Here is a 13,005-nt window from a genome sequence, read left to right on the forward strand (position 1 = left end):
CTGTGTTGATGGGGGCAAGCCATTACGGCATAGTGGGACTCAGGAGCGTGTGGACACTCCGGTATCCCGAGCCCTAAAATTGGCCCCAGTCTGGCACTTTGCGCCAGTCTATATCGGGCCAAAGACACCCCACCTCATCACTCTTTTTGGTCAAAGAGCCATAGAGGAGAAGGAAGAGCAGCCTCCATATGTCCCCAAAAAGTTCATCAGCATGCATGAGATTCTGAGCCAAATCAGACTGCTGGGGGATTTTTTTTTTTTATGAGCGTTCTCCATTTTGACTCAGATTGATGGCCCAAATTTCAATGAAACTTACAAAGTTCAACAATTTTTAATAATGCTCCAAGATTTCAAATTCCTGAGAGATAATGGCTTTCTTGCAGTAGTTTAAATAAGTGCCTGTCTGAACTCTTCATATAATGTAATTTTGTTCATGCTATGTATAAAACTGATTAAAAATATCTAGTTACTGCCAGTTTAATTAAAGAAATGGTTACCTGTGGTGGATAGCGTTCCTGCTCTGGCTCCAGTTTTATAGAGTGGTGCATGATACAGTGATGGGCTTGGTTCATAATTTTGATGGGGCTCAAAATGGACTACTGGCAGTACTGGGTTCATCTGCCTAGGCAAAGCATCTTCAATAACCATTTCTTCATCATCCCAGCGACTAGCATCCATAAACATCCCATGGACCAGCACACCATCTTCAGGAGAAGGTAGCTGAAATAAAAATCAAAAGGTGAAAAATCCCAACAACATTCACACACAGAAACTAGCCAAGAAGAATGGATTAATCAATGCTGATCTAACTACCCACCTATTGGGAATAGCATGTCTCATCTTGGGTAAATATATGCTCTCATGATAAATGGCAACAAAGAGTGATAGATATCTTTGCAGATATTTTTTAAAAAGATACAAGTTTCCCCCTCTCTGTTGTTGCTTATTGACCACAAAAATAGAAGCTTAAGTACCTCAACATCCATCGGCAATTGTTGTCCAAAGAGAGATGTTTTGGCAGCTTCGGCAACAAGCACTTGATCACGATAGATAGGGATGACGTTATAACTGAAACTGAGCTCATCAATTGGTAAGTTATATTTTCTAGCATGATTCTGAAGAGTTCCTAAAAGCACAATATGTAAAGAATGTGAAACAAACACAACACACAGTCATTGAAGGAGAAAGGAACTGGAATTTAGACTTATTATTCAACTTAGGTTTGCTAAAGAGCAAACTGCATCTTGAAAAAAAAAAGGTGATAATTTAAAGTTCATGATTTCAGACTTATCTTAGAACAATGTGTCATTGTAAACTCCACCACTATGCTGGAGCAACCCCTATTAAACAAAAAGAAATGAAAGCATACCATTTTGGAGCAGAAGACACAGTTATTGTGGCTTCATTATAGTGGTGAATTTGTGGTTGCTTTATCTAGATCATATTTATATTTTATTATTTTTGTTAATACAGAATGAAAAATAAAGGTTGCTCATATAATCTTGAGAATTTATAATTAATTCTGACATACACTAGTTTCTTAAATACATTCTTTCTTTAGAATATGCTTGTATCAACTTGGGCCATATGGGATGTGGCAGAGAATGACATGTGGCCTGTGAAGTGCAGCTTGTTTAACCCTAACACACACATCCCTACATTCCATGGACACACTGAAGAATAGTATAGTAAAAAGCTATGGAATTACTAAGACCTTGTAGTGGTGAGAAACCAATAATAGTGATTAAACCCCTAATTTAGACACTTAAGAAATCACTTCCCATAACAATACACAAGTGAGACTGTGCTGTGAAAGTCCATACTTTGATGTCACATGTGAAAGACATAGGACACTGTTGGGGTCCTGGCTCACATACAGGCCCACACATGACCAATTGTACATACAGACCTCTTTATATAGATATGTATGTGGTATGCACAGTGTCTGGGTAGGGGACCACTGTCCCGTGATGCCAGAAGTGGAGCTATGCAGTATAGCATGCTTAATGGCCACCTATTAGGTTAAATGGTTTCCTGAAAGCTCAGACAGGGTTTAGTGATAGCTGCAATCCAGGAAAACCACCTGCTTAACATTACTCTCAATGATTTCTCAATGAGAGAAAGAGTTTTACGAATTATAGCTGGCAATGTGAAAGTCAAGTTCACGTTGGGTTCTGCATTTCTCCATATAATCCTTAGTGAAAATTCAGACAATAAATCTGGATGCTGTGTAACCGTATGCATATGTTTATGTATATGTCTATGTATATGTATAATACAGAGTCCGGCTTAGTGGTCCAGCCCATCAGCTAAGATAGTGGTACACAGTCCCTGACAGTGTGGTGGAGTCTCATTCTTTGGAGGTTTTTAAACAGAGACCGGATGGCCATCTGTTGGGGGTGCTTTGATTGCGTCTTCTTGCATGGCAGGGACTGGATTGGATGGCTCTGGGGTCTCTTCCAGAACAAGGATTATATTCTCTTTCATAGCCAGTTATCAATCCCACCCCTCACACCTGCTGGTATGCTAAGGACACTGAGCATGCACATTTCCATGAATGGGGACTTTCAGATTTTCCCTATAGAGATTTATTGTGCATCTGTGAGTTTGTTCCCCATGATTTCTCCCATCCTGCGCATGCTTTTAGCCACATAAACAGCAGCAATCGTACCTGAATATTAGCAACAGAGGGAATGGTTATTATTTACCTGTTAAAAATCCTTGTGGAAAAAAGAAACCAGAGATCCAGAATGATTTAGGTGGGCCTCTTTTGAGCCAGAACTGAAGGGGGAAAAAGTTGACATAAGTTAAGCATGAACTTGATATACCAGTCATTTATTTACTTAAAATAATTTTATTTGCATGATGGCTAACAATTGGGTTTGGCCAAAATTCTAAATATTTATTTTAAATAGATAGGAGTTTTTAAAATTATTTTTCTTCTGGCTCCAGAAAAACCTTGAATGCAGGAGGAAGCTGCTTAAGAGTCTGTCCTTCTCACAGATTGGTCAGAGACAATAACTTCTTAATCTGGAGAAGATGGAGGCCCTAGCTTCTGCCTAGGCATCAACTCCTCCAATTAAGAAGCTGCTGATTTTGTTAGGTAGCACAAGGAAATTCCCTTTCTGTTGTTGTTGGCACCTAGCCTTCCCTATCATCTAGAAACAAACTTCGAGTATTTAGCAGTTCATTTGTGCCTTCCTTTTAGCTGACCCAGGTATGAAAAGCTGTTTTTAATGTACAACTCACTGCCTCTGAATTTGTTTAAACTCAAGTCTAGGGAATTTTCACCTAACAGAACCCCAACAGCTCATTATTTTAACAGCTGCAATAAAACTGCAGAATTGTCTTAGACAATGGAAGTTTTCAAAGTTGGGTACTAATGCAGTATCAAATTATGGCAGCAAAACTAGGTATGGGTAAATGCCTCTTGCAAATACGGAAGGCACTTAATTTTTAATGCTTTTTGTATGAAAAATGTCTCTCTACTGTAAATGATCAGTTAACCCAACTGGGATAAGGAATCACATTATTACTGTCAGCATTGCACTAAGAAGAATGCCAAGAAAAGGGAATATTGGCTTCAGTTTGCCAAGTGCAAAGCAAAAGCAGTTTGCCGGTTTGATTATCTGTTGTGACTCATATTTGGCATTCACTGCTTTAAGCATGATGGGACCCAAGTTGTAATAAATGGTAAATGCCAGGATTTTACACACTCTTTTCTATTTCCCTCTCTTTTTAAGCATTTATATTTCCCTCTTATTTTTCCTTGTTAATGAACCGGCTGCAACCTTCATTCTTCCTGCTTTATGAGCCTCTGCTGCCTGAAGGGCTCTCAAGTCCCTTAAAGGACTCCACCTGCTTTCTTTAGGCCCTAAAAATGATCACAGTGCCTCCTCGATTTCTTCAAAGCCCTCTTCAGAATCTGCTACTCTTTTCATTCAATGTCTTGGTCCTCCATCCCTTTATTCAAATAAATACAAAGAGAGCCAGTATGGCATAATGGTTTCAGCATTGGGCTACTACACTGGAGACCAGGGTTCGATTCCTGTTTGCCATGAAATCCTCTGGTGACCTTGGGCAAATAACATGTTCTTAGCCTCAGGAGAAGACAATGTCAAATCTCCTCTGAAAAAATCTTGCCAAGAAAACCCCATGATAAGTTCACTTTAGGGTTCACATAAGTTGGAAATGACTTGAAGGCACACAAACATGTAACTGCTGCAACTTCTCTCATTATTCTTTCTTTCTCTCCTTCCTCTGTTTGCTCCGGCTTAGCTAACATCTGGAAACTAGGCATAGATTTTTCTCTTTGCTTGTTACTCCATAAAGCTATACTAATAGGATTATTATTACTCCAGCTGTTAATATCCATGCTATTTGTGCATCTGACACTTAAATAAAGGATTCAGTTGGAACTGTGGACTGCATTCTTTAATAATAGTTCTAATATATCCCACAGCTGACAGATCAGCAGGAACTCTGAAATAAAAACTTAATGTACTGTATAGATCCTATATGAATAGCATTTATACTTACATCTAAAAAGGCAGTTCTTAGAACAAGATCTTTCACCCATCCTCCTAGGGGTTTCAGTGATGGGTAGGCGGCATTGGCCCACAGTGCTGGAACCTGGTTGTTAATAAAACTCTGGTACACCCTCTCCATTTCTTCAGACATCACCACAAAACCTGCAATTGCTTTGTTGAGTGTTTTTAGAGAGGTCTGAAAGTTTAACAAAGAAAGTTTCACTTTCACAAAGAAACATTACCAAGAGACTGGACTATCCTCTTTTGACTCTAAAGCACTATCCTACTCTAAACAACCACCCTAAAAAAACTACCATAGAGATAAAACATGTATATTAGTATACGCAGCTAAGTGCTGCAGTGTCGTTTTCCCCAGCTGTGTACAAGACCTACTCAAGCTGTCTCCGCATCTAGTACATCTTCTATGGTCAGAACTGCCTGCTTGCACCCTAGAGGGAAAATGAATTGCCTGCTTGCCTCCTGAATGTGGCAACAGGGGGTTATATAGCTGCTGTGCTCCCATCTGTTCTCTGCCCAGTCCTGTTTATGCTTCTCCCTCGAATAGGACTGAAACTTTACCCTGCAACAGATGGGGGAAGAAGACAAGTAGAGTGACTCAGAAAGCAATCCATATACGAAGATCGTAGAGTCCATGTGGTAGAAAGTGGCTCTTCATATGGGCAACCTCTAAGTTGTTTACACCTTTAAAGGTAACAACCACTAGTTTTGTGTTCAGAAGTGGAATAGCAAACAATGTAGTTGCTTAAGAACTTTTGGGACATGTTCTGTACAGCTCATCTGGCTTTCCTAACAGTGTTCTCTACTGTCTTTATTCTGCATTAAGAGCCTGTACAGACAGGCCAAAATAAAGCTGCTTTGGGTCACTTTGGAGGTATGCTGTTTAAATGATGCATGTGTCCTAAGAGTCCGGAAGCTGCACCAAAGCCACACTCCAGTCCTAAGGACAGGAGCACAGCTTTGGCACAGCTTTTGGCCTCTTAGGACACATACATTATTTAAACAGCATAACTCCAAAGTGACCCGAAGCAGCTTTATTTTGGCCTGTCTGTACAGGCCCTTAGTTACCTTTCTGAGCAGTCTTTGAAAGCAATTTCATCATATATAAATGTTGTCCAGCTATTTATTTCCAGGAGAGGGCACAGTTGGCACTGGTGAAAGGTACCAGATGGGTTTTCTGATACTGTCCTTCAGTTAAAGTAAAACACATGTAGAACACCATTTCCCCAGGATGATTAATACAAAGATCTCTACTTTGTGCTGGAAAGAGAAAAGGGTCAGTAATGGCTGAGGCTGTATTTGCACTGCAAAAATAATGTAGCTTGACACCACATTAACTGCCATGGCTCAATGTTGTGGAATCCTAGCAATTCTAGTTTTGTAAGACATTTAGCCATTCTCTGTCAGAAAGCTTTGGTAACAAAACAAACAATTCCCAGAATTCCACAGCACTGAACCAGATACAAATGGTGTCAAATCCAATTAGTTATGCAGTATGGATGCAGCCTGAGTCTCTCTGGGGAGACAGTTCTCCTCTCAACAGTTAGATTACTTCACAAGGTTGAGACATTTGCCAAAGGACCTCTGAAGTGTATTTCATATTGTTTGGGTTCAGATGTGCAACTAAACCACTGCAGTGTTACTTTCATGAGTCTGACCACTCCCCTTCTCCATCTTTCAGTGTGACAACTTCAAAGAAAAACACCTGCTCCCCCCCCCCCCCCCCCACTAACCAAGGTTAGCCTATACAGAGTACTGTTGCGACTTTATGGTTTATCTGAATAAACCATTAACAGGAATCCATACCAACAATACAGGAAGAAAAGCTGAGAAGAAAAACATGATCATGAGGCTCATTTACATAGCACTAAATTGCAATGCTGCATTGAATCCAGACAAAGGCCATTCTGTTTTACACCTGAATCCTGAAGGCACCGATTCTGTTTCAGTGAAACTTTAGTTGAAGTAAATAGCTTAGAACATCTACTATTACTCATTCAACTGCTTTGAACATCTAGTATTACTCTTCCTATATATATAAGATGGGATCCAAGCATTTTTTACATTGGACACATAAACTAAAATAACCTTTATTGCATACTTCTTTTAAAAGGCAAAATCAGAAAATGACACTAGAATTAGTTTCATAATGTTAGTTTCTTGTTTCAAAATGCTTCATCCAAATGAAAGCACTAAAGCCCACTTGACTGGCATGAGGGATTATGTATAATCAAACATGACACAGCCCAATATGCTGAGAAACAAGGGTGAAAACTCTCTGTCAGGAAAATTTTTCTGCCTTGGAAAATAGAGAGCTATTCTTAGAGCTGTTTTCCTGTTTTGTCACTCTTCGCCTACAAGGCGACTGAGCAGTTTCAGCTATGACACTAAGAAAGATTAAAAAACAATAATTTGACAAACAGCTGTATGATACTCGTCCAAAAAAAGGTACTGTGGTTCTTAAGGCTGCAGGGAACCATCCTGCAAAAGTAACCTTTTCCAATGCTGCTATTGTAGATGTCAGGGACTATTTTATCCCATATCCATAAATGTACCTTCCTTTAAACCCAAATGGCGATGCTGGGAAGAAACAAGCAGAAAAGACTAAATCATCTACATTGAAATTGAAAAGAATTGAGGAAGCAAAGCATTAAATAAAGGGATATGCTAAAAGAGAAAATATGCACAGGACAAGGGCCCTAGAGAGTGTTCATTTTGAAAGGCTGGCCAAAAGAAGAGTGGCCCCAAAGTCTTCCCCTAGTAAGAAACAAAAAGACCAGTTGCTTCAAAGACAAATAAAATTGTCTCTTGTGAAAAAGGCAGAAATGTTAAGGAAATGCAGTGACCTTTCCCGTCCAGTGGATGGATTTGGTTTGCGGGGGGGGGGGGGGGGGGAAAGCAAACACAACAACCTCCTGGTTTAAATGAAAATCAGAGGATATATATATTTGGAATAAGTGAAGCAGCAGGAGAACATGACTTCGATGAAAGAGTATAATTTCAAGATTAGTGATAAGGAGACTATTGTGCATCAGGCAATGTGGGGGAATAAGGAAGGCAACTACAAGAATTATGATTCCAAAACTTGGTATAATATGAGGACTAGTAACTAACAGCCATGTTATGGATCTGTCTTTTATCTCCTGCACCCTACTGAGAGCATCATCTGTTTTTTCAGGCTGGGTATAGCCTTCATGTGCGAAATCAGTGGAATGAACTCAGATGACATCTTAAAATAACAGAGTGTACCAAAAGCTTAGAACTGCTGTCTGTCATGTGTCTAGCAGTTATGATTTGCTCTTCTGCTAAGATGAGAGCTTAAAGCAGGAAAAGCTTTGACAAGTTTTGCTGCCCAGCTGCCAAATTATCCAAGAAAACGCCAATCCTCTCTCACAGGAAGAGCTGACAATCAGCCATATAGATTGATATATAACTTCATAGTTAGAAATAAAACATCTTAATACCACAATGGAATAAAAATGGCAGCCCACTGCATCTAGTTTGCACCCTTCCTTCTACACTGGCACAGAATGTATCTTGTGTTTTTCTTTGGTTGAGAGGCTTCAATAAATGTAGAGATCAGAGTAGGGTGATGGAAAAGGAAGTCAAAAACTCTATCCTGCACTTTATTGATGTTCTCTAAATGCTGTTAAGATAGAAGAACCATGGAAAAGTTGGACCAGGAACACTTAGCTGACCACAGTGAAAATGCTAGGACTTGTAAACAAGATCATTCATTGATTCTTGAGGAAGTCTTACTTCTGAACACAACAATTCCCCATAACTTGCTCCATGAAAGATGAATTATTCCCTGGAAATTCAAAGGGCTGTGGCACTGAGACAAAAGGGTTCAGCAAGAATAACCAGTGAAACTGAAACATGCAAGAGATTGCAAGTTAGGTAACATAAAAAAGCAAAGATGTTGGCAATCATCATAATAAAAGGTTTTGGCCCAAATGAGATGGTATGGGTGTTCATGGAGCCCAAAATCATCTTCTGCCCGGTCAGAATACTGAAATAAGTCCACGGAATAATAAAAATAGCTATTCCAAGAATGAGGTAGAGACTTCGAAGTTCCACTAGGCATAATATGCATTATTTATTTATTTATTTATTTATGGTATTTATACCCCCTCTTAAGTCCTAAAGGCTCTCAGAGTGGCTTACAGATAGTTATTCAGATGGTTCCCTGCCCTCATCTTATGATCTAAAAATCAGACCAAAACATCCCAGGATGGCCATACTGAAATAAACTTGATTCATCCTGTATTTGGCAATCATAATTGCATTTAGGGTGGCCATTCATGGGATGAAACAAATGATGTCACGTGTTGGTAACTCTGATTCATTCATAAGCAACCCAGTTTTTTCAAAAGAACTGTCTTATATCATAATAATAAAATGTCAAGTGGTTTCCCTTAATGTATTGATAGTTTCCAAAATGTAGGCATATTTTTTAAGAAGTCATATCTGAAAATATTGAAAGGAGAAGTAAGCAATAACTGTCCAACGTGATGTATTGCTAACACACAAGACTGTTGATCTGAAGTAGTGCTTGGCTGTACACATTTACTATATTGTCCTACTACCCTCTCAACATTCTCTGTCACATTCACCTGTGGTTTCTTATCAGAAAAGCTTTTGTTTTTTATCATAATAATTCCTTTCCATAGCTGTAGTTCCTAAACACAACTATAAGTAAATCAATAGCACCAGGGAACTGAATTATAGTTATACCCTTAGAAGATTGAGGAGGTTGTTAAAACGATCCACTTCTTGTCCAAGGACTGTAGTCAGAGAGTCTACCCGCCCTTTGTCATCCTTGTGAAAAAGTGTTTCTGTTGCAGCATCCATGTCAAGTTTCTCTGAAAAACAGATATGGTTTTGATATCTTAGAAAAAGCTTGTTCACGCACTCCATAATTTTTAAAGAACAATTGTGTTTTCAAATGAGCAAGTACTCATGGTCCAGCAAGCAATGAAGCAGGGACTACTCATGGACTAAGTCCCATCTACAGTATGTCTAGAAAAAGGCAAAGGGCAATTTAACTCTTTCCCATTCTGAAGCAAGAGGATCTAGTCCCTTTGGCAGAACCATTTTTAATCACTTCAAGTGCTGTGAAGATTAGGATGCACATTGGTTCTACAATCTTACCCAATTTAAACTCTTGTTTAAATTCAGCTAGGTTATTACCACCTCCTTCATCCTCATTCCTCTGGCAGAAGGGACCTCTTTGGCAATGGCATGATAAGAGATATCAAGAGGTGGAAAGGGCTACCACTAAGACACTTTGGAACACATTAGTGTGTTCCGAAAGAGTCACTACACAGGCACAGGATAACCCATTTGTGTGAGTCAGAGACCATGAAGAGAGAGAACTCTGCAAGCCTGGCAACTAGGGTGCCCTGTTCCCATTGAGGAACATTAAAATCAGCCTCTCTGAGTTGTCTCTCTCTCCCCTTCACTCTCTAGTGTGCAATAGAAATGGCGAATGTGGGCAGCGTTTCCGGGCAGTGATTTTACTATGCAAAGCAGAAACCCAAAATGAGAAGTTTATTGAGATACTATAAAAATAGGAAAAGAAAATATCAACACAGCATAGGAGAAAACAAACCTAATCTTTGGAAAGTTTTCCATACATTTAATAATTCAGCAGCTTAAAATAAAATAATACCAGCTTTGCATTTTAAAACAGTTAACGGAGAAGCCAGAACTCAAGCAGTCTTATTATTTTAAACATTTCAAAATCCTGTTACTGTGTATAAAGTAATCATGTATGTATGTGTGTGTGTGTATGTATGTATGTATGTGACCATGTATGTACACACTCTCTCTCTCTCTCTCTCTCTCTCTCTCTCTCTCACACACACACAGGCACATTTACATAGAAGCACACAAATACCACACTTGTCAATCAGTTTAGTGTCTTTGTACTCACTTTTAATAAAAACCCAGAAGGTTTATTTCCTATTGAGCAATTGTATACATTATGCCAACTTATTTTCCCTTGTACTTCCAATAATAAATTGTACAGGCACTGAGCTTTTTAAAAAGCCAAACATGAATGGTAGATATCTAGGAATGCTGTGGGCATGGCCCTGATTTGTGGGGAGGGTAGAAGGAGGAAGATCTTTCCAGAAGGATCACTGAAACTGAATCTTTGGCCACACATGTGTTTAGAGAACTGACATGATTCTTTTACATCAAGGCTTTGATCCCGCACAAACTTATCTCAGAATAAATTCAAATAAAACCAACAGAATTTAATCTAGAATGAACATAAGAATGTAAGAGACACCATCAGAATGAAGGACTTTATAGACCAACTTCTATTCATACAGATGTTAACCAGCTACCTATGGGAACAATGTCAGGAGGACTTCCACCTCATAAATGGCTTGGGCCCAGGGTACTTGGAGGACCACCTCTCCCCATATAATCCGCCCCACACTCTCAGATCGGTCGGGAAGCAACTCTTAAGGGTTCCCAAGACGAGATACACCTCGTCTTCCCAAAGGGCATTTTCTATTTCCGCCCCGCAGACCTGGAACTCCCTTCCTGACGAGCTCCGCTCTGTCACCTCCCTTGACCTGTTCAGGAAGAAACTTAAGACCTATCTCTTCCAACAAGCATTCCCCCATGTGCCTTGACATTTGTTATTCTCCCCCGTTATACAGTTGCTTATCCAGCTAGTTTGTTTCTTTGGTTTTATTCTTGTGAATTTTACTGTGTTTTATTACTGGGATGTTTTTATGATATTTTTATATTGTATGTTTTTATATTGTATATTGCTTACATTTATGCTGTACCCTGCTTTGATCATTTTTTGGAAAAGCGGGCTATAAATAAACAGTATTATTATTATTATTATTATTATTATTATTATTATTATTATTATTATTATTATTATTATATCCCCCAGCTACGTACCCTGACTGTGATACAGTACTGGAGATGATATCTAGTGGACATTAATTGGTCCCAAACTTGATTAATTTGTATAATCTCCTTTTAAAAGTGTTCTAGCTTTAGGGGATGATCCTAGATTCTAACATCATGACAAAGGAAAAGACTGTACTGTAAAGATATATACTGCAATGAAAGAGATAGTAAAATGATATGTCACACATCAGCCAAATCTGGCAACCCATTTTTAAAACAAAAGCCAGAGAGTAGGGCCAGGATTCTCTCCCAGGAAAGGAATTTGGCAAAGTGGGTATCACAGCACAAGAGAGAAGGGTTCACTGTAATCTATCACATTTTGTCGCAAAATTCAAAGACTATGAAAGAGTCTTTTCTACCATAGGGATCACATTTTGCAATTTCTTCTAGGGTCAGTCCAATTAGCACAAAATAATCCAGTATGTGCAACAACGGAATGTGATTGTAATGCAACAGCACAGGAAGAGACAAGCAAGTGATCATTATGGAATGGTACTCTATGAAATGTGCCCAATCAGCACCACACTAAATGGAACCAAACTTGAGTAAAGACATTAGACCAAATTCAAAAAATCACTGCTGAGGCGGATGTATCACTTGAACTAACGTCCCTTCTTGGATCATGTATCAAAGCAATTTTAGGAATGTCTTTGATATTGATAATTACTACTGGCATGTTCTGAAACTAATAAAAAAATTGAATTTACAATCCTACCTGCAAATAAGACCCACCAAACTCAATGGGATGTCTAAATAAACATGCATAGACAAGCAGAATTAAGTGAAAAATAGCACTCTTCCTTTCTACTCCACAATAGCTTGAGCTTGATATTACTGTCAGAATGGCTGACAAGTTATTTAGTAGACCTGGCATGCAAGTAAAGGTTTCTTTTGTCAATCAACCCTTAGCTTTTCTTAATTATTTGATTAATGAAGGAGATTTTTGTGGCTATTTAAAATAAATTGCTTAATTTAACATAGTGGTCCCCAAACTGTGCCCTTTCTGAGATTTTGGACTTCAGCTCCCAGAACCCTCAGCCATGTTGGCCAATAGTCTGGGATTCTGGGAGCTGAAGTCCAAAATCTTTTAAAGGGCACAGTTTAGGGACCATTGATTTAACTAAACAATACACACACACACACACAGTATAGATATATAGTAAAGGTACAGTGGACCCTTGTTATATGCTGAGGCTTGGTTCCAAGATCCCCCGCGGATAACAAAATCCGTGGATGCTCAAGTTTCATTAAATATAATGACATAGCAAAATGGTGTCCCTTATAAAAAATGGAAAACCAAGGTTTGATATTTGAAATTTATACTTTTTTTGAATATTTTCAAACCGTAGATGCTTGAATCCATGTACTGTATAAGAAGGGCTGACTGTATATTACAAGACTTCAAAAAGACGGTGAGAGTTGGAAGAACATCATCATTGTCATGCCCATAGTATACACCCTGGTGATCCATCAAAACACAATTGGCAGTATTCACCTTACTATCGTTCTCCTTCTC

The 13,005-nt window shown here is 38.9% G+C and overlaps 1 protein-coding gene across 1 annotated transcript in view; it reads right to left on the bottom strand.

The window, feature by feature from the left end:
- Positions 1-13,005, bottom strand: part of DNAH6 (dynein axonemal heavy chain 6) — a 174,208-nt gene that overhangs the window by 3,677 nt on the left and 157,526 nt on the right. The window contains exons 72-76 of the mRNA XM_042449592.1: positions 9,285-9,412; positions 4,540-4,725; positions 2,709-2,781; positions 975-1,126; positions 498-720 (exon numbers count right to left, since the gene is read on the bottom strand). Of these exons, the coding sequence (XP_042305526.1) occupies positions 498-720; positions 975-1,126; positions 2,709-2,781; positions 4,540-4,725; positions 9,285-9,412 (762 nt within the window). The remainder of the gene's footprint in view (positions 1-497; positions 721-974; positions 1,127-2,708; positions 2,782-4,539; positions 4,726-9,284; positions 9,413-13,005) is intronic.

This window comes from Sceloporus undulatus, chromosome 2 (genome assembly GCF_019175285.1).
Source record: "Sceloporus undulatus isolate JIND9_A2432 ecotype Alabama chromosome 2, SceUnd_v1.1, whole genome shotgun sequence".
NCBI lineage: Eukaryota > Metazoa > Chordata > Lepidosauria > Squamata > Phrynosomatidae > Sceloporus > Sceloporus undulatus.